Source organism: Mus caroli, chromosome 17 (assembly GCF_900094665.2).
Source record: "Mus caroli chromosome 17, CAROLI_EIJ_v1.1, whole genome shotgun sequence".
Taxonomy (NCBI): domain Eukaryota; kingdom Metazoa; phylum Chordata; class Mammalia; order Rodentia; family Muridae; genus Mus; species Mus caroli.
The window spans coordinates 61436999-61457132 of NC_034586.1; the positions used below are offsets into that span (position 1 = coordinate 61436999).

The 20134-nt window shown below is 40.4% G+C and overlaps 1 protein-coding gene across 7 annotated transcripts in view; it reads right to left on the reverse strand.

Annotated features, from left to right (window-relative positions):
* Nucleotides 1–6946: 6946 nt before the first annotated feature.
* The window catches only part of Tmem232 (transmembrane protein 232), a 239165-nt gene continuing 225977 nt past the window's right edge, over nucleotides 6947–20134 (reverse strand). For 3 of the 7 annotated variants that reach the window (XM_021149604.1, XM_021149606.1, XM_021149609.1), the window contains 2 exons: nucleotides 8222–8315; nucleotides 6955–7555 (listed from right to left, as the gene is read on the reverse strand). In XM_021149604.1, the coding sequence (XP_021005263.1) occupies nucleotides 7319–7555; nucleotides 8222–8315 (331 nt within the window). In that variant the 3' untranslated portion in view covers nucleotides 6955–7318. Of the gene's footprint in view, nucleotides 7556–8221; nucleotides 8316–20134 lie in introns of all 7 variants that reach the window. The other 4 variants (XM_021149608.1, XM_021149607.2, XM_021149610.1 and 1 more) reach the window with 3 other exon arrangements.

Here is a 20134-nt window from a genome sequence, read left to right on the forward strand (position 1 = left end):
GAGTGACTGGCCAAGTACAATCAGATCCTCAGAATCTAGTAGGATCTGGACTAGTCTACTAGCAGGTCCTTTATAAATCTCTGGCCAAATAAACCATGGGCTGGCAATTCCTTGAGCCATCAGTGACCACTAGCTACTTAGACTTTGTCTCTAATGTCATTCAGCAGCCCTAGGCTAGCCCCATGATTGACTGGCCTCTGTAGTTAACACCCTCCCCTGCCATTGGTCCGAAGCTTTGCCTGATCTCCCAGAGCTGGATATACCAGCTCTGCAATCATAGGATTAGCTCAAGTTATTGCTTCTGTCACCTCCTACCCCACCCCTACTGCCTGGAGCCTTCAGACCTCCGGTGCTACCTCCTGGGTGGTCACAGGACAGACTCCTTGTGGTTCTGTCAGCAAAATTGAAACCTCAGTACCCACCCTCAAAAAAAGTCAGCATGGTTCTGACATAAAGACAGACATGTGCATCAGTGCAATAGAGTAGAAGACATGGAGTTAAGCCCATGCAGCTACAACCACCTGACTTTTTTCATAAAAGAGGGCAAAGGCGTAGTGGAGGAAAAATAAACTAGCATTTTCAACAAATGGTGTGTGAAACACTGTATAGCTATTGTATAGCTAAAGGGCCTGCCGGCAGGCTAGACCAGTTCCTGTAGCTATATAGAAGAATAAAGCAAGATCCTTGTCTCTCATCCTGCAATATAAATCAATTGTGAATGAATCAAGGATCTCAACATAAGACCCACAACTCTCAGATTGCTAGAGGAATAATTGTGATTACCCTCCACAATAAAAGTATATACGTATGGACAGTCTTAATGGGTCTTTGGATGCTCAGGAACTAAAGCCAATAAGTTGTCAAATGGGACCTTGTGGGATTCAAAGGTTTCAGTACAGCAAAGGAAACTACAGTTAGTGAGGCTGCAGAAAGTCTGTGTCAGCCACACCTCTGGCAGAAGATGAATGTGTCGAATATACAGAGAACTAAGCATACAAAAGAAACTTAACTCCGAGGAAAACCAATCAACCCAAACAAGAAAACATCTATGGAACTGAACAGAGAAATCTCAAAGCAATACAAAGGACTAACACAAGGTGTTCAAGGTCATTATCCATCCGGGAATGCAAATTGAAACTATTTTGAGATTCTGTCTCAGTCAGAAAAGCCATCACCAGGAATATAAATGTCAATAAATGCTGGCAAGGATGCAGCCAAAATGGAACTTAATATACTGTTGGTGGGAGCGCAAAGTGGTGCAGCCACTATAGAAGTTAGTCTGGATGCGTCTCAAAATCCGAAGAATAGAACTTCTGTATGATTCAGAAACACCACTCCTGGGAACGCACCCAAAATGCTCTATATCCTGCAACAGATACCTGCTCATCCATATTCATTGCCTCTCTCTCTCTCTAATGATGAGATTTAGGAAGTAGAATCTCACTAGACGTCCATCAGCTGGAGAACTCGGATAATGAAAATGTTGTGTGTATATGCGATGGGATTCTACTTCGCACTTAAGAAAAATGAAACTATGAAATTTGCAAGGAAATAGGTTGGGCAGGGAAGTATCAAGCCAATTGAAGTAACCCAGGCCCAGAAAGGAAGACGCCATCTGTTCTCTCTCTTTTTGAAGATCCTAGCTTCGAATTCTTATATTCTTTTCATTGTCAAGCTTGAGTGAGTGTCTACAGAGGCTGGGAAATGATTTGGGGGTGTGTTTAAGCTGGGGTGATAAGCAAAAAAGGAGAGAGCACTAGACTGAAATGGGAAGACAGGATAGGAGAAGGGCATGTAGGGAAAGGGCCTAATCAGGACTAAAGATGTATGGCAAATCATACAGACACCCCCTACTACACAATACCGTTAAATAGTAACACTATGGTTTTAAAAAGATAATTAAAACTGAGGTACTCGAGCCGGGCATGGTGGCGCACGCCTTTAATCCCAGCACTCGGGAGGCAGAGGCAGGCGGATTTCTGAGTTCGAGGCCAGCCTGGTCTACAAAGTGAGATCCAGGACAGCCAGGGCTATACAGAGAAACCCTGTCTGGAAAAAAAAAAAAAAAAAAAAAAAAAAAAACAAAACAAAACAAAAAAAACTGAGGTACTCTGTCTATGTGGACAATTCTGTTCCCACAAGGCATGGGTTTTTAAATTAAAATCCCAACGCCAGGTACAGTAACCCTCCCTAATGAGTTCTTATCCAGGGTGGGACCAGGTGGTTCCAAAACAGTACAAGGCTATCGCCATTGCTTCTAGCTGCCTATCAAAACTAGAGTACAATAACAGATTGCCAACCATACATTTTTGGATACGGCAGGCAAAGAAACCAAGCCGGAGACTATCTGACTGCTGACTGTTCATGATGTTGTAAGAAGCTATTCTGGGTGCTGGAGGAGAAAAGTCAACTTTTTTAGCCTACTGTGGTCCCTTCGTACCACAGTTCCAACCTATCGGGCAAGTCACGTCCATTGGTGTAATGGCACTATGAAAGCCTGGTGGTGTGGAGAATGGTCAGCTTCTTTCCGGTTAGATCTGAGGCTCATTCCATAGGGGGAAATAGATATAAACCTGGTCAAAGCCAAAGGCTCTGGAGTGTAACTTACTACTGTTGTTCTGAATGGACATGTTGTCGAATTGCCCTCTAAATATTTATGTTCATACCTACAGCTTAGTGCTGTTCTCAGCCTTGGACAAAAAAGCTACTTTTTTTTTTTTTTTTTTTTTTTGACTATCCTTTTCAAGACCCAAGCAACATTGCCAAAGAGGGTCTGTTTGATTGTAAGCCAGAAGACAGGGAGGGATGTTAGGAAACACTTTCTGATACCGCTCCGTTATTGCAACTGTGAATGTACAGTGGCTCTGGATACCTGCATAAGATCCGCCCAAGATGTAGCCCTTCTGCTTTTCCCCCCACAGTTGGGGAAGGGGTGGTGAGGACCCGCCCCTTTCTGAGTCATTGTCCTTACCTGGGACTTGATCAGGGTTACTTTCTGCAATGGTGCAGCCGCTGCTCACACTCCAATAATAACTTTCTATCGACGGTCACACAAGCTATCCTAATTAAACTCATTCTGTCTGAAGAAAAAGAAGAAAGAGATGTGAAGGTGGGAGAGGACTAACTGGCAATCGGCAGCCAGAAGGTGTAGGAAGGAAATAATAGAGAGTAATTGGGCATGAGTAAGACCACAATTGTATAAAGCCGTGCAATCGTCAAAAACTAGCAAAACTGCATCTTAAAAGCTCTGATGCTATGATTCACCGTTCCCACTGCAATAAAGGGAGAGGTGAAGGGGCATTCAGGAGATTCACTCCAGTCTTTTCCTCCCAGGAGCCTCTGGGTCCTTTCCAAAGGACCTTTGATTGTCACAGCTGGAAGCAGAATGGTTGAGAAAGCAGGGTGGGGCACTGCTGGCCTCTACTGTAAGGATGTGAAAAGTGCAGTTTAACAGCTCAGAAGCACAGAGAATCCCCCATATTAAATAATTACCCATCTACAATATCAGATAAAAAATCTCCCATCATGCTATAGTTGTGAGCATAATAATATAATTATGGGGGGGCGGGTTGCTAGGGGAAGTGGATCTTTGTGGATTTTAAGCAATAAGGTCCAGGAATTTATGGATAATCTATTGAAACCTTCTTTGATTTTGTTGATAGGATAAATTTAAAGTATGAGAAAGAACAGTCAAGTTTAGTTCCCTAGAAAACGGTAATGGACAGTTACTGATAGAGAAGGACAAATCAGCTACTTGAAGTATAACGTCTATATACTCCTATGGTCTTTCTAGATGAAAGATGTCGGCTGCTCTTGATGCTTCTCAACGCACCCACTGTTCTGTAAGTACAGTTATTTCTTTTTCTTTAAAAGTATCTCTGTGTCCTTCCAGACCTTCATAGGTCAACTGACCTGTGCTTCTATAATTAGAACAAGAGAAATGTTCACTTCATGTTGTGGTTCAGCATAAACGTCTGTCTTTTCTGTTTCTTTCCTAGACAACACATGCCTTAGAGTTTCTAGTCCTACAGGAAAACTAACTCAGCGTCTTATGGGTATTTTCATTCTTAATCCTGTAAGAGGCTATGAGTTAGCGTGAAAACTATATTCTTATATTTTGGTGGTTATTAGGAGGAAATCTATGGGAAATCCACAACCAATATTCACTCATAAAGCCTTGGTTTATTCTTATAAACTGGAAGCACACATAGAAGGTAAATTATACTAGAAATCTATTTGGCAAAATAAGAAAGGAGAGTTCCTTATACTGTGTAGCCTAGAACATCCTAGATGTTGTACTACACACTCTTCCTAGTCACTTAGTGACATAGGTTCTAAGCTGATCCCTTCCTCTCTTTTTGTGAGGCTGGGAAACAACAGCTGAAAGAAAATTGAGAGAAGAGGGGATCTGGTTGTTTCTGGATTTTGCTTTTCCAGGCAGTATGATCTGTTTCAGACAGCTTGTTCCTCTTTTGATGACTTCTTTGTCTGTGCTCCCCAAACCAGTTCCACTGTGTCCCTCAAAGGCACCAGCAACAGGAGACAGCAGTCTCCTCACCAAAGGTCTGAGTCCTCCTCTTTGAGGTGCCACCTCCGCTCTACAGAACTCAAGTGTTATTGAGTCTCTGGAGCTAAAGGATAAGCATTCCCTACAGTTTCTTGTTAGTCCTATATACCCCCTTCCAGTAATTTCAGTTCTGAAACATCTTTTTAAAAACAATTCCTTGGGGCTGGAACAATGACTCATCACGGGGACAAAACCACCAACCTACGAGTTCACATGAAGGGATCCATGGCTCCAGCCACATATGTGGCAGAGGATGGCCTTGTTGGTCATCAATGGGAAGAGAGGCCCTTGGTCCTGTGAAGGCTCTATGCCCCAGTGTAGGGGAAAGAGAGGGTGTGGAGGTGGGAATGGGTAGGCTGGTGGGAGAACACCCTCATAGAAGCAGGGGGAGGAGGGATGGAATAGGGGTCTCAGGAGGGAAGGGGATAACATTTGAAATGTAAATTTAAAAATCCAATTTAAAAAAAAAAAAGTGCTTACTGCTCTTACAAAGGACCCGACTTTGGTTCCATTCCCAGGACTCACATCATGGCTCATACCTGCTTTATAGCTCTAGTTCCAGGAGATTCCGCATCATTACCTGGTCTCCAAGGACTCATGTATATGGTGCTCATAAACTTGTTCAGGCACACAAACACTTTTAAATCAGTTCTTTATATTGAATTCTCTGTTAAAATTATTGACAACCTTGTTTTTCTAATTAGCGTTTGCCCGTGACAATCTTTACCTAATTATGTCAACCTTTAAAAAAAATGAATGAATTTAAGCACAAGGAGTTTATTAACATGTCTACTATTTCAGAGCAACCAGAAATCAAACTAGAATGTGTCTCCAGATCTGTGAGCATGAACTTGCCAACATTTCAAGAGTAGTCGGAGATAGAGAACTAGAAGAAATGTCTGCTTTTGTATTTTAAAATGTAATTTGAGAAGAAGGGTGTAGGAATTCTAATCACCTCCCTCTCTTCTAATCATTCCCTGTATCGTTGTCTACCTGCTAACATATAGATCTTGCATCTGCTTCCTTCCGTGTCACAATCACTATGACAGCAAAAGGATTTTAACAACAAACCTATGCATGTGCAAGGATGAAAGTTGATGGAACACTGGAAATATCGAGAAAGTTATGGAACTGTGAGGGTAATCGACCAATGAAGATCAAGACTGTAACAGAAAATGTAAGTCTCCAGAAGGACCAACCAGAACACACCCCAGACACCAGAAAGATTCAGAAACGGAGAGACCAGCATCTCTCTACAAAGAGGATAAAGAAACAGAAGGATCCGTTGAAGTTCTTGTAAGTGGCAGTTAAGACTATTCAAACCCCTCTCCTACAGCTCAGCAGTCAGAGTTTGGTAAAGTCCATGTCACACGGTGGGTGATCTTAATGAGACTGAATGAGACGCGTTGTGAGGGGTTGTGGGAGGAAATCTGAACTTGGTTGGGTAGAGTAGTGGGAAGAATTTTATGCTATGGTGGTGAGCAGCTCATGAAGACATGAAATTAGCTGGTTTTCTGGATTAGTATTTCATTCAATTTGCATATGGATATAAAGCAAAGATGATGGAGATATAGAGGAAGGGTGTGCTATGAGATTTCCTATAGGACAGGAGGGAATAAGTAAGGAGTTGGTAGAAGAAACACGAATATGAACCATGTAAATGAGAAATGAAGCAGAAATCTCCCCACCACATTCTTCTCCCTTTGGTTACCGTTATCCTGAACAACAACAATACCAAAAATAATACCTAGAAACCTCATTTTACAGACTGCAAATGTGTGGCCCATTTTCAAATTTAAGCCCTCAAAACAATAACTTTCCTTTAAAAAGAAATCTTACCTGGAGCTTTCTTGATAGACTAAGAAAAGCCACAGTGCTGTGCATACAAGTGTGGCAAAGTAGTAGGGAATTCCTCAAGACGTCATAGTTATTCCCTAGGGCCCTTCACTGATTTGGAGTACCATTCCACCTGTATCATATCAGCATTTGACATCCCTAATAAAGCACTGGCCTCTTGAGTATCACCAAACTACATGTGTGAAATTTGTTATTTAAAAATATTTTATCTATATTTTCAGAAAGGAACATCAGGAGTCATAAAAACTCCATTCCTTTACCCTTGCCCATAGACTGAGAATCTCAGATGAAATGAAATATCATTTATAGAATAATTCCTGATTCGATGATTGCCTTGAGTAGTTAGCACCAAAGTTTCTGGACTCCTTCAAACCCAGTCTCATAAATTCATGTGGCAAACTAAAATGGCTGTCACTCAGGGGTGTCTTTGGCCATCCCTTAAACATCACACTGATCTTAGAGACTTACCTTTCTGTATCATGTGGGGTTTAGTTCTTCAAAAATCGACGATAAAATACAGACTCCAGAGCCATCCTAATTTCTTTATTCAAATAGAAGTGATTCTAGAGACTCAATCCCATGTTCATTCACACTCTAAAGAAAAATTCTTACCACCCCCTCTCATGTTCTGACCTGATGATCAGGCTTCATTTCACATTCTTCTCATGGTGCAGAGAATATCAGTGCTGAGAGTGGTTGAAAGAGCGATCCTCGAACAAGGGGAGAGCTGCTGAGGGAAGAATGGGTGTAGCTGGCAAAACCACTTCACCTATTGTGAAGAAGAGTTGGCTATTAATTTAAGACTAAGCTGTGACTACTAATGGGTGCCAAAATAGCAACTCCTTTTTAAAAATGGCTGCAGGCTGACTCTAAGAAAACTCTTCTACACTGAGTTCACTCAGCATTTGGTGCGGTGCTGGGTTCCAGCTCGGAGAACCCACATTTCTTTTCTGGGCCACTTTTTTTTTCTGGCAGAATTATTTCATAGGGTTTGGTTTGTTTGTTCAGTTTCCGTTCTCTTTGCTTCATAATTTCTTGAAAGTGAATCTTCTCCTTTTCCTCCTTGTCCTTCTGATTTTGGGTCTTATATGCTGCCTCTTCTCGCTTTCGGGCCTCCATATCTTTCTGCCACTGCGACAGAGATAATGACTTATTTACATATTTACTTTTCCATGGAAAAAGAACATGTCAAAATAGCTTTTCAAATGTGCACTGATAGGACTGTTCTCTTACCGTTTGCAGGGGTGTCCCTCAAGTTTCTTATACTCTAGCATATTTGAAACATGCACAAAGATCTATATGCCCTACAGAAGCAGAATTTTGTCTTAAAAGTAAGATTTGTTTCTATATCTCAGGGTGCTTTGCTGTCCTACTCAATGCTGATGTTTCCGTGATAGCCTACACTATAAAATGAAAGATATCACTGAAGAAAAAAAAAAACACACAGAAAATGCATACTAAAGTCAAGGGTTCAATCTTACTGCTAATCAGGTTGGATATGGAATTGACAGCCATGCAGTTCTTCACTGTAGCAGACCAGTGTGTCTTTGGGTTTAGGAATTCTTCACTCCAGTTTAGCAGGAAGCAATTATAAGAAGACTGTTGTCCCGCCCCTTAAGTTGGGGTGGATGGTTTTGGTCATTTTATGAATTATAGCTATATTGTCATCTTAGGGAATGCTTTACAAATAATTTTGGTCTTGTACAGGAAGGAAATGAAATAGAGAGGGAAGTAAGGAAGGGTGAAAATAATGTAATTACATTCATTTTTTAAATTAAAAAAGGAAGTCAGTCTTACATGATGGTCAATGATTTCTTCCAATTTCTTATCTGCCTTGGTGAAGAAATTTGGATACGGAGTCATGGAAACTTCTACCACAGAAGAATGATCCCTTCAAAAGAACATACACACAAAAAACATGTCTAGCATTAGGTTGAGACGTGATCCTTCATTAAGACGCTTTATTAACCTTCCTCTGATAAACTACTGGTGTGCTAACTTGTAGTTTGTCAAAGTCATTTTGGATTACCACAACTAACATTTTTGAGAGTAAGACATTAAATATACAATGAAAACTAGAAAATAATTTTTAAATATAATTCTTTTGTGGACAGATGCAAACTCTACAACTGATGCATAGCCATTGAGCTGTAAGAACACAAAAAGTGAATTACAATATTGGAATATCGCTGTACCCAGCGGGGAAGTGAACACACCCGTCATTCCCTCACAGGACCCTACCACCTTGAAAGCTCTAAGGAAGGATGCCTAAGCCTAAAAATTTGATCTAAGAAATGATGAGCTTATATTGTATAAATGTGATTTTTAATATTTTTTAAGTTAGCCATATTACTGTGATACTTTAGCAAGATCTTGTAAATTTGCTGCTATTATATAGCTGGGCCCCAAATTAAGGCAGATTAGAGACAAAATACCCAATACTAATTCTACGATTTCAGATATTAGGAAAGAATTGTGCACAGTAAGAAATATGTAAAGAAATGAAATGGTGGGAAGGGGGTTTTGAGAGAGAAAAAAAAAAGTTATAAAGAGAAAGACGTAGGGAAGAGACTAAAGAAAGAAAATACCTGAGAAATTTCAATATCACAAAATGAAGTTTGATCAATACATTAGTTTGGAGTACTTCACATTGATTTTCTCATACTTGTTGCCTGTATCATTCTAACAAGTTCTGCATTCTTGCTTTCCATTGTCCCCTTGCAGAACCACATGAACTCTTCTATCCTGCAGTAAAAGCTTTTCAGATCTCCGTCTACCTTCACCACAACACTCTTTTCTCTGAAAACCATCACCGTCTCTCCTCTGGACTCACAACTAATCTTTGGAATTTGTTCTTCAGTGTGGTAGTTTGAATGAGAATGGCCCTATGAGCTTATTTGATTGAATACATGGTCCCCAGTTGGGAGAACTGTCCAAAAAAGATTAAGAGGTGTGCAGTTGGATGGAAGAGATATGTCACTGGAGGTGAGCTTTTAAGGTTTCAAAAGCCCATGCGACTCCCAGTTAGCTTTTCTGCCTAATGGTTATGACTTAGGCTGTTAAGTAAATAAATGATAACCAGGCTGTAATCATAGAGCCATAGAGATTATGGGTAGATGAAGGGACTTGGGGGGTGGCACCTGGACCTCCCTGAGAGGTGGAAAGAGAATAGATTTTATAGTGGACTGGAGGCAGGGGCATAGATTGAAATGGGAGGATCAGGTGGGGAGGTGAAGGAGAGACAGGGTTATGGGAGGGGATGAGTAGAAAGAGAGCTAGAATTGAGGTGATAAAGCAATCTACTTCAGTAGAAAATTTTGGAAACTCTCTAAAGTACATTAAGGTAATCCTAAGGAAGTCTCCAAATAATGATAGAGATAGAGCCCCAGACTGGCTATCACCAAACTAAAGGGACTGGGCTTTATCCAGTTGATAAAAGGGGTTGGCTAAAAGGGTCCCATGGACAATCCCAAACAACCTAGGCTGTTGCCAAGACAGTGCCCCAGTATAGGAGAATTGAGGGCAGGGAGGTGGGAGTGGGTGGGCAGATGGGTGGGTGGAGGAAAACCCTCATAGAAGCAAGGGGAGGGAGGATGTGATAGGGTGTTTCTGTTTCCAGGGAGGGAGGAAACTGGGAAAGGGGATAACATTTGAAGTGTAAATAAAGAAAATATCCAATAAAAAAATAAAGAAAGAACAGCTCGATGGGGCATGGAATAAAAGAGATGGTGATTAGGGTAAGACCTTCCCCAGCTAAGCTTCCAACTTGTAAAAGAAAATGCCTAAAGTTTATTCAATAAAGGAAAGCAAGGCATCAAAGCTTAGGCTAATGTAATTAAGGGGAGGAACAGACTCCATCCAAAGCAAGTGATAGAACTTGGCAGCATCAGTCACATAGTTCTATTGTAGCCAGTTGTCCTATTTTCCTAGATTTACATATGTGTCCAGCTCACAGGCTCACTTACAATTGCTAGAGCATTATGTTGCCCTCAGTGTCATCTGTTTGCATATTTTGACAATGGTTTTCCTCTTCTCCTCATCTTCTTCCATGTTGGTTGGGTTAGTGCTTTTAGTTCAAGCCCAGTGCCATTTTATTGGATCCTTCAGAGACTTTTCTTTATTGCACTTACCCAACTGTAACTTTACATTTATCATGAGTTCATGTGAGTCTGATGTTTTCCTAAGTAGCTGCCCAACCAAGGAGACTTTTGTCTGCTGTCCTTTCAAGTGCCCAAGACAGTGTCAGAAAACACCCATTTGCCTGTATGTCTCCTCAGTGACGAATGGACAGGTGAAGGTTTCAGGATGCTTTTAACCCTCTGTATTTTCTAAGTCGGTGCTAGAAGTTTATCTCATCAGAACCCCATTCTGTAAGAGAGTCATGATCTCAGGAGGTGGGCTGCACAGTAAAGCAGATACACGGTTCAAAGGAAGCAACACAGCACCGGGGAACATGGAGCTCTCTCCCAACCAGTAATCCCGAGAAGCAGTGTGAGCAAGAGACGCTTGCATGCTCCTCTCGCTGTGCTATTAAAACATTAAAGAAAACTGTGACTCTCGAGAGCTGGGCATGGGAGGACAGACAGGGCTGACACCTGGGTTAACTGTATTCATTCCATGAAAAGTTGGGCATGCCCAAAGTTCAGAGAACTAGGCTAAGCACTCTGAAAAGTAAGATAGACTCTTAGAAATTATTTAAAGGTTAAAAGTATTTAAGTAAGTTGTCTTGAATTCCTTCTTAAATTATATATATATATACATATATATATGTATATATATATTTTTTAAGTACAAATTATATAATGCTAAAAGGAATTTTAAAGGGGAAAAATTAAATGGGCCTGCTTATGTATCTATGGTTTTTTAGTTATAGCTGTTGATTCATTTGCACCAAGAAAGAAATGCATGAATAACAATAACTTTAAGGCAATATGAGAATAAAAGATGCATTCAATAAAATAACAAAAATAGTTAAGTACGTGACTTTGCTTCTGTCATATAGTATTACTGTATCCCTAATATGGAGAACATTGCTTCCTATCTCAAGGAGGTAATGTATACATCAAACACTAGACAGGTATCGGTGGTAATGTCATTACAGTCGTCATTATCAACATAATGTAAAGGAGAAAGCCACAGCTTTTAGCTTATCCTATCAACTACAGGACAAGGGATTGAATAAAAAACATGGTAGTTGTGATGAGTCTTTAATGAGTTGAAGAATTTGGTATTTTATAGTAAGGGAGAAATCGAGACACTTTTCCTGTAGTTCTCTGGCCGGGATTTTTCTAATAGCCCCAGCAGGAAATGTGCTCCTGCTCTCGAGGCTTCTGGAGGGATGGGCTAGCCTTGCTCTCCCCTGGCTGAGGCAATACATTATCCTCTTGTGTTTGTCTTCCCAGGGCCACTTCCTCCTGTGCATAGGAATACTATCATTGGATTGAAGATTCCCGTGACCAAAATAGCTCTCATGTTGCCTCAGTAGTCTATGTAAACTTTAGATGGGTGTCATTTAGGCTACAGGCTATTAACCTCCATTTTCTTAACGCATGTCCCTAAAGCCATCAATTCTAAATTCTCTTTCAGCCCTTTGAAATGTAAATCTCATCTGAGCCTCTCACTAGTTTTATAACCCGGGATGTCCACCTCAGTGACCTGGAGGCTCCTCCTTTATGTATAACCATCTATGAAGTTAGCCACTGTTTCCCAGTCTCTGTGGGAAGCCTGAGAGCCTTGGATAAGTTACAAGTAATTAGCAGGTCACAGTCACCTAATGTGTTCTTCTCCAGCCCTTTCCTACCAGCTTAGAAGCTTCAAGTAAACTGAGTTCAACTGCCTCCTCCTGTTGGTTGTCCTTGAGTAGAGTCCCACCTGCCTGTTTGATAGATCCAGCACAACTTTTCTTTGATGCAGCTGCCTGGCCCAGGATGGGCTTATCTTCAGAGCCTGGTATTGGCTACATTTGAAAAGACTTCCTTTGTTTCCAAGTAAAGTCCCAGGCACAGGCACTGAGAGTTGGGGCTGGGAAGCATCGTATCGTATGGATAATTCACTTTGACACACTACAGATTGCAAGAGTGACCAAATAATCTGGGGAGCAGGGTGGAGAGCTGGTGCAGATAAACCCTGATATACAGTGAGGCTGAAGTACCTCCCTTGTTTTCCCAGTCAGTTAAACCAATCCTCATTGCAAAGAGGCTGCTGTCATAAGACTGATAAGGAGGCAAGAAAAGGAAAGCACTGGATACTGTCATCCAAAGCTTCAATGCTCACACAGAGGGGAGAGCAAGCAGACATCTGTGGGGCCCTGGAAAACTGCTATAAAGTGGTAGGATACAGTTTTTGAGCTACAAAGTTATAAAAGACACATTTTGTATGGTTGTCTCAATAGACTTGGAGCTGGATGGGGAAAAAGTCCCATTTGTCACTTAATTTTGCTCTTATATCAAGGATGAGAAATATACATGGATGCTTTCCAAAAGGTGTGAGGGATTACAAGGTTGCTCTGAAAGCCCAGGAAGTTGTTTCTAAGAGACAGTTCTGACAGGACACAGGGGGAGGTGGCACACACCGATCAAAATCTCTATCACCCTGTATCACACCTTGACATAAGATTCAAAGCACTGTAATATTTGTCTGTCACTATGAAATTGAGGCCTAAGAAAGAGCAATGCCTCTAGAGACACAACTATTACAAAGGTCAAAGGTTATTTAATAAAACTGGTTTAAAAGCATCAATGGCCCACAGAAGCAGCCAGAGCAAGAAGTGCCAAGGCCTCTAAGAAATGGACCATTGGAAATAAGCAATATTTTCCAAGTCCTGGACCTCCGTAGGGAATTTACACAATTGTTTTATGGAGCAAAGGGAAAAAAAACAAAAACAAGATACTCAAGGAAAGGGTTTTTGTTTGGAAAGAAAGAAGTTAGTAGAGACTTAGAAACCGCAAGGGATTGGTATTGTAAAATTAGATTTCAGAGCTATCCACGGCCCAGAATTGAGGAACAGAGCATCAAAAATGTGAGTTCCACACTCGTAGCTAGGTTTGCTCTCAAGGGGCTTGCTTGATACTTAAGCAGAGAAAGATCAGAGGAGTCCCTACGAACCACTAACAAGCCCAGTGTCAGTTTTCAGAAAATTTCGAGTAAGCACAGAAGGCAAACGTTGAAGCTCTGAACCTGGAATTTTGAAAAGACCTTTCATAAATATTGCAGTGTCTCATTTGGGTCTCATGAAAATCTGTAATTTGGGGTTATAGTTGGATCAGAAATAGATATGAGTTAGTAGATAGATCCTCCTTGCATCAGATCAGGTTAGAGAAAACAGCCTCCCAATCACCAAGTTGCAAAACAGAAGAAGGAATTGTTTCAGATGCACTAAATATCAATTAGATTTATATATATTTTTAAATCTATTTTCTATGTATGAGTGTTTTGCCTGGATGTCTGAGTACCACATGTGTGCAGTGCTGGGACCAGATGGGGACATTGGATCCTCTAGGACTGGAGTTACAGACAGTTGTCAACTATGTAGGTGCTGGGAATCTAGCCTGGGTCCTCTGCAGGAGCAACAAGTGCCCCTAACTGCTGAACCATCTCTCCAGCCCCACTGAGATTTTATTTTTTTCACATACAAATTTCACCATTCATTAAAAGAACTCATTGAAACTGCAAATATAGGCTTTTAAATAACTACGATAGCCAGGTTGCAGGTGATCTCAGTGATAGACAGCTTGTCTAGTTGGCATAAGGTATGCCTGCCACCATTGCAAAAAAAGAAAGGAAGGAAGAAAGAAAGGAAGAAAGAAAGAAAACAGAAAATGATAACGCTCAAATAAAATGGTAAAAAAACAGACTTTCATAAGAAAATAGGATCTTATGTGGATTATTTTCTAATAATCTATATATTAATGCTAGAATTGAAAGAGTCAACACATGAAATAGAAAATTTATCAGAAGGTTATAAGTACAGGAAGAAAAGATTAGTGAGTGGAAAGATTTTTGAGAAGTAGAACTGTCTGGCTCAAGTAAGGACCCTACCAAAAGCAAGGGAATGCACACGTGAATTCTCATACAATAATGGAAAATTGGGCATAACCCCAATTTTATCAATAGTACAAAGGCAAACTAGCAGTCTTTTTATATAATTCTAACACCTTAAGGTTAAAAGTTATAATTTATTATTTAATATATAAAATATGTTAAATGTAGAAATAATATAAATTATTATTCAAACATAATGAATGAACCACATAAAATATGAAATCACATAAAAAAGGTAAAACAAAAAATTATATAGGAAAATATATGGTATAATTTTACTTAGAAATACTCAAACCAAGTAAAAATAAATAATGCAGTTTTAAGGATGCATAAACTTGAAGAAAATAATTTTTAAATGTAAGAGTGTTACAAAACTTATAATGTTTTGGCCTTGTGCAATGAAGAGAAAGCCAATCAGTTGCAGAGATACAGAGTTCCCAGTTTTAGCAACATTCATTGCTTCATCTGGATCGTACAGATTTGTCTCTTAATTTTATTATACTATTATCATCACTTGGTGGCATTATTAAATTTGCACACACATATATAAAAACCAAGTTGAAAGCACATTTTTGCACGCATGAAGCATATCTGGAGTACATTTTCCCAAATAATCAAAATGAGATACAAAGTTATCTTGGTATAGGTGATTGGATGGATACAGAATATAAGATTTTAAAATGTGAAACAGTTACAGCAAAGCTGAAGTAAGCTGACTGCACTTGCGCCTAGGTAGGTCCAACATAAATTACCTGAGGAGTAGCTCATATGCTACCCCTCAGACCAACCATCCCCAAGAATGTCGTCAGTTGTTCCCTAGGACTCTTGCAAATTCTGTATGCTCTCGCCGACAGTGTGACTTCTCCACAAGGCCATGGAAGAACCATCCAAAAACACACCCAGGCTTTTCCCATAATACTTGTTTTAAGATCCTTAGCCTCGGGTGTTAGGCTCCACTGTGCAACCTAGTGCACCTGGTACTGAGCATGCCCTATCTACCTGTGACTTCTGTTCCTGCTTCTTCGAGGGCTCTTTTCCTGGACCCACTGAGAAGAACACCTCTTTCTCCAGGTCTATTTGACACCACACAATTGTTCTCTGATTACTTTGCTCAGCATGGCCAAGTTTAGACCATACTTGTCCACAGGAACACAGGATCCAATCGTCATTGTACATCTGACGTCTCCTTAGCTCAGCACCCTCCAGCTCCAGGGAGGTACCATGTCGAGAGCACTGTGAGCCACATCTCCTATTCACAGTCCCACAGCACATACTATAAGAAATTGTGATCCTCTCCTCCCCGATAGAACACATTTGTTCAGTACTTAATGTGATTCACCTAAGACTGTGTCACCTTTGTATCCTCCCCTCCCCCTTTATGGGATTTACTCATATTTTGTTGTTAGATTATATGGCCAGGAGTGGGGGAAGAATTCAAAGCATGTATTAGTTTTCCCCTCAGCATAATTTGCAAAAAAAAAAAAAAAACTAGACTGGAAGTCAGAATTCAAACTGATCATCTCTTCCTCAAGGCTCGGGAAGTCTCTGAGCATGTCGACAATGCCCGACCTACAGGACGCTCAGGGAAGTCATCAAGTCTTCAGAAAGTGAGACCTGAACCATCTGTTAAGTCTTCAGTTACCGTTCTCTCATTTCCATTAATTTTCTTAAGAACCATGCCTCCTCCCTAGAAACTACGTATTTCAAATCTTCACGGACATATTCGACTATGAGTTTTAGACTCAATAGCCCACCTGTCAGATTTAATTTTTCATGCATTTCTCAGAGAGGGAGTTTTTAATTAGGTGATTTACTGAGCACCTGGGGGAAAGATCTTTATCCCAATTAAATATTTTTTTTTATTTTCCATTTGGGATTGCTGAGTGGTGCAAATTGTAAATCATGTCTGATTATACTTTGAATATTACTTTTCGTTTCTTTGCCTGAATTGGCTCACCCAAGTACAGTCTCAAGTTTATACATAGCTGCTCAGAAAGAGTAAGATTTTTGAAGTATTTTATGAGAATCTTAGCATTTAAAGAAACCAAAAAAAAAAAAAACAAAAAACAAACAAACAAAAAAAAACCACCACCACCAAACCCAAACTAACAGCAAACCCATTTTCTCAGCTACTTTTCAAAAGGTAGATAGAGATCAGTAAGGATTTGCTCTCGGCTGGCTATTATTTTTACTGCCACCTGTTCCCACATTTAAAATCTGTTATAAGAACTCATCAGAGGCTTTGTGCCATTCTTTAGTCTGTCTGTAGGTCAGTTTACCCAATGCTGGGGAAATGTTCTGTTCTCTCTCCTCTCCAACAGCTGGAGCTGGAGCCATGTTCTGCTAACTACTTAATGTGGAAAAGAGTCAGAGAGAGACCCCAGGGTCATTGGACTTCTGACATTCCCAATAAAGCTGTTCCAGGAGCTCTAAGACGTTGGCTTCTACTACAGTGTCTGTCTCAATATTCCCTGCCAGCCAGGGTATTGATCTAGTGGTTCCCATATACAATTTCACCTGGAAAATTTCAAGTATCTTCACGTTGAATAGAGCCTACAGAAGCAACAAAGAAAAACATAATAAATGCTTTTTTAAATTTTTTTTTGCAGTGTTTTTGGGCTGAGTAGCCTGTATCCATGCTCCAAGGAAGAAATTCCTTCTCTATTTCGAGACATAAGATGTTCCAGTTTGGGGCACAAACAGAATCTGCTGATACTCGTACATTACCCACTCAATGAATGCCCTCCTGCAGTTTGTCGACAATCTCCTAAGTCAATTTATAGATCAGAGTCTGGGGCCTTTTCATCACTTGAAGTACAGACACTAATCTATGTGATTGTCACGACGGGATTGTGATATGTTTGGTAGGGGGACAAAGTCAGAAGATGCAGCAAGGATGATATGCAAACGGTTTCACAAAGCAGGTGACGCAAAGTGTGTGACTCCAACAGTGCCTCTGAAGCAAATCTGGAGACAGAGCAGGACTCGTGGAGAGGCCCTGAGAACCGCACCGCATGTGACATAAATGTATGGCATATGACGTAGGATGCAAGTGAGAAGGTGTAGCAATGTCTTGAAAGGCAAGACTGGTGGAGAAAAGGGGATGTTTTCCAGTTTAAACATGGTGAATTTTAGTGGCTTTAATTGTTTGTTAGGTTGATTTATTTTTTTTCCCTTGGGGGGGTGTGGGAGTGTTTCGGTTTTGGTTTCATTTTGTTTTTATTTTGTAAAGGTTGGTTGGTTGGCTGGTTGGTTGGTTGGTTGGTTAGTGGGTTGGTTTGGCTTGTTTGTATTGAAATTGGCTGCTCTCATGCCTGGGAATAGTCTATGGAGGCACTTTTTCCAAGTCTGTTTTCTCTTGGGACCAACCCCTGCTTCCTGTCTGTTTCCTGGCCTGAATCCTCATTTGAAAGTACACAGTAAGAAGATTCTCAAAATTTTAACTAGTGAGAGGAAGTTAGTAGTGTGAAGCCCAGCGCTGCATTATCAGATTCAATAGACCTTGGTAGTATATATTTAGAATATTATATATTTAGATGTTTGTTAACTCTCCTAACAATATAAATCTGTCTTAACAATAGTTTTTATATGAAATCTTCCTAGCTAACCAAATATTATCAGCCAAATATAATCCAGGACAGTCACAGTTCTGATGATGATATAATGAGTTTTCAAAGCCCTGAAGCAATCGTTCCACTGTCTAGCCTCTGCTGCATGGTATCATCATCATTATCATCATAGAGAAAATGATGTTAACCATGACATTGAATCTATTTTTTTCATGAACCTCTTATCTATCATTTGTGTTTATGAATGAAATAGTACAAAGATAATTGGAAACTCTGGCTGGGTTGCTGAGCATGGTGAAAAATCACTCTCATTGGGTAGTGATTGTGTAGTGATTATGTTAGTTACATAACACTACATAACAAATTAGAAGGCTAAAATAACAGACATCTATCCTCTCAGTTTTTCTGGGGCAAGAATTTGGATAGTGCTCAACACAGAAGGGTACTGCTGCCAGGTACCTCAGCCATCTCAAAGCTCAGTGGAGTGAGCACCCAATTATGACTGTACTCACAAGACTGTTGGAAGCCTTGTGGCCGTATTGGCTGTTGGTCAGACACATCAATTTCTCGCTCATTCCATCTGTCCTTTGGAGCAGCTCAAGATGTGGCAATTGATTTTCTTCAGGTTGAGTGCCTCCATGACAGATGTCACATTTGCCACCTAACCTTGGAAGTGGCTTCTCATCTCATCTGACCTTAGAAGTTAAGAATTAAGTTTGTACCACATTCAGCAAAACACACTAGACACCGACGTGTACAGTCAGTAGTCAAGGATTACTAAAGTCATTGTGGAGCTGCCCTCTCTGGAGTCAGGCCCTCTTTCTTAGAAAAATCCAGTTTTAGCGTGTGTGGACCTTTTCTGCTGTGCCGAGACAAAGCCATCTGGTAGTGCTGTGCCTGGATGTGTCTGTCACTCTGAACCAGGAAATGAAAAAGGGAGGATGTGAGGGCAGAAGTTACAGATAAAGCAGGTCTCCGAGTCTGGCAGCAGTTTCAGACGAAGCCTACCTGTATTCGGGACTTACAGCCTTGTAGCTTTGAAGGCTTTTAAGCAGGGAAACAGTATGATCAGAATTCTGTTTCAAAATGATTGTTCTGATGATTGTTAGGATTGAACAAGAAATACTCGGTGATGTGGGACCATCTCTGAAGCGATTGAAGTAGGATGGTGGTGGTCATTAGGAAAGATTGGAAGGGTGAGCGTAGGAGAGGACTGATTGGTTGCCATGGCAACTATACAGATTTGGAGAAAGAAATAGAAGGAGGTGAAGGGTGTATGACTTCCTCCCTGCTAGAGAACATACTCAATAATACCCAACTTTCAGTTTCAGGGGACTGAGCTGCTACAAATGAGTGTCCCATAACTACTATAGTCTCCTTCAATTATGATATACTGACCTTTTGAGTGTGTTTCTTTAATTATAAGATACACTGACATTATTAGTGATGGTAAATAACACCAGGTCTGGCAATTATCCTTTTTGTTTTCAATGGTGTAGATTGACTCCAGGGCTTCATGCATGCTAGGCATACATTCTTCTACCGAGCTATAGCCATGGCTCCAAATTATTATTTTAAAGTAGAATGCCCTGGACTGGGCTTCTCACTCTTGTTCATTACAGCTTTGCTCTTGGATAGTCTGCTTAGCAGAGTTACAACTGAAAGCTATACTTTCTGTGGGGCAGTACCATGAGCTAGAAGTCACTAGGGCTATAGTTTAAAGTGAGAGCCATTTAAGTAGAAGTAAAGAAACTGCTTTTCAGATTCCAGTATCTAAAACCAGGCATAGCCAATTGGTTTTAAGACAATGGAGGCACCCTCCCTGTATGGCATCTCTTATATTTATAATTAGACTCTACAAGATACAGAGTAATTTTAAAAGCAAATAGAAGAAAATTGAGGGGTAGTGATTATGGCATATCCTAGAAAGAATACTTATCACTAATAAGAATCCATTGAGGAGAAAAAGAAAAAACCTGGCGGAGCTGGGGGATTTAAACGGCCCTAGTTTGAATACAGAGTAAGAATTATCATTGCTGACATTCTGAGGTCCAGAAACAATAGATATGGGGAATGTCACTTCCTAATTCTCATAAGCTAT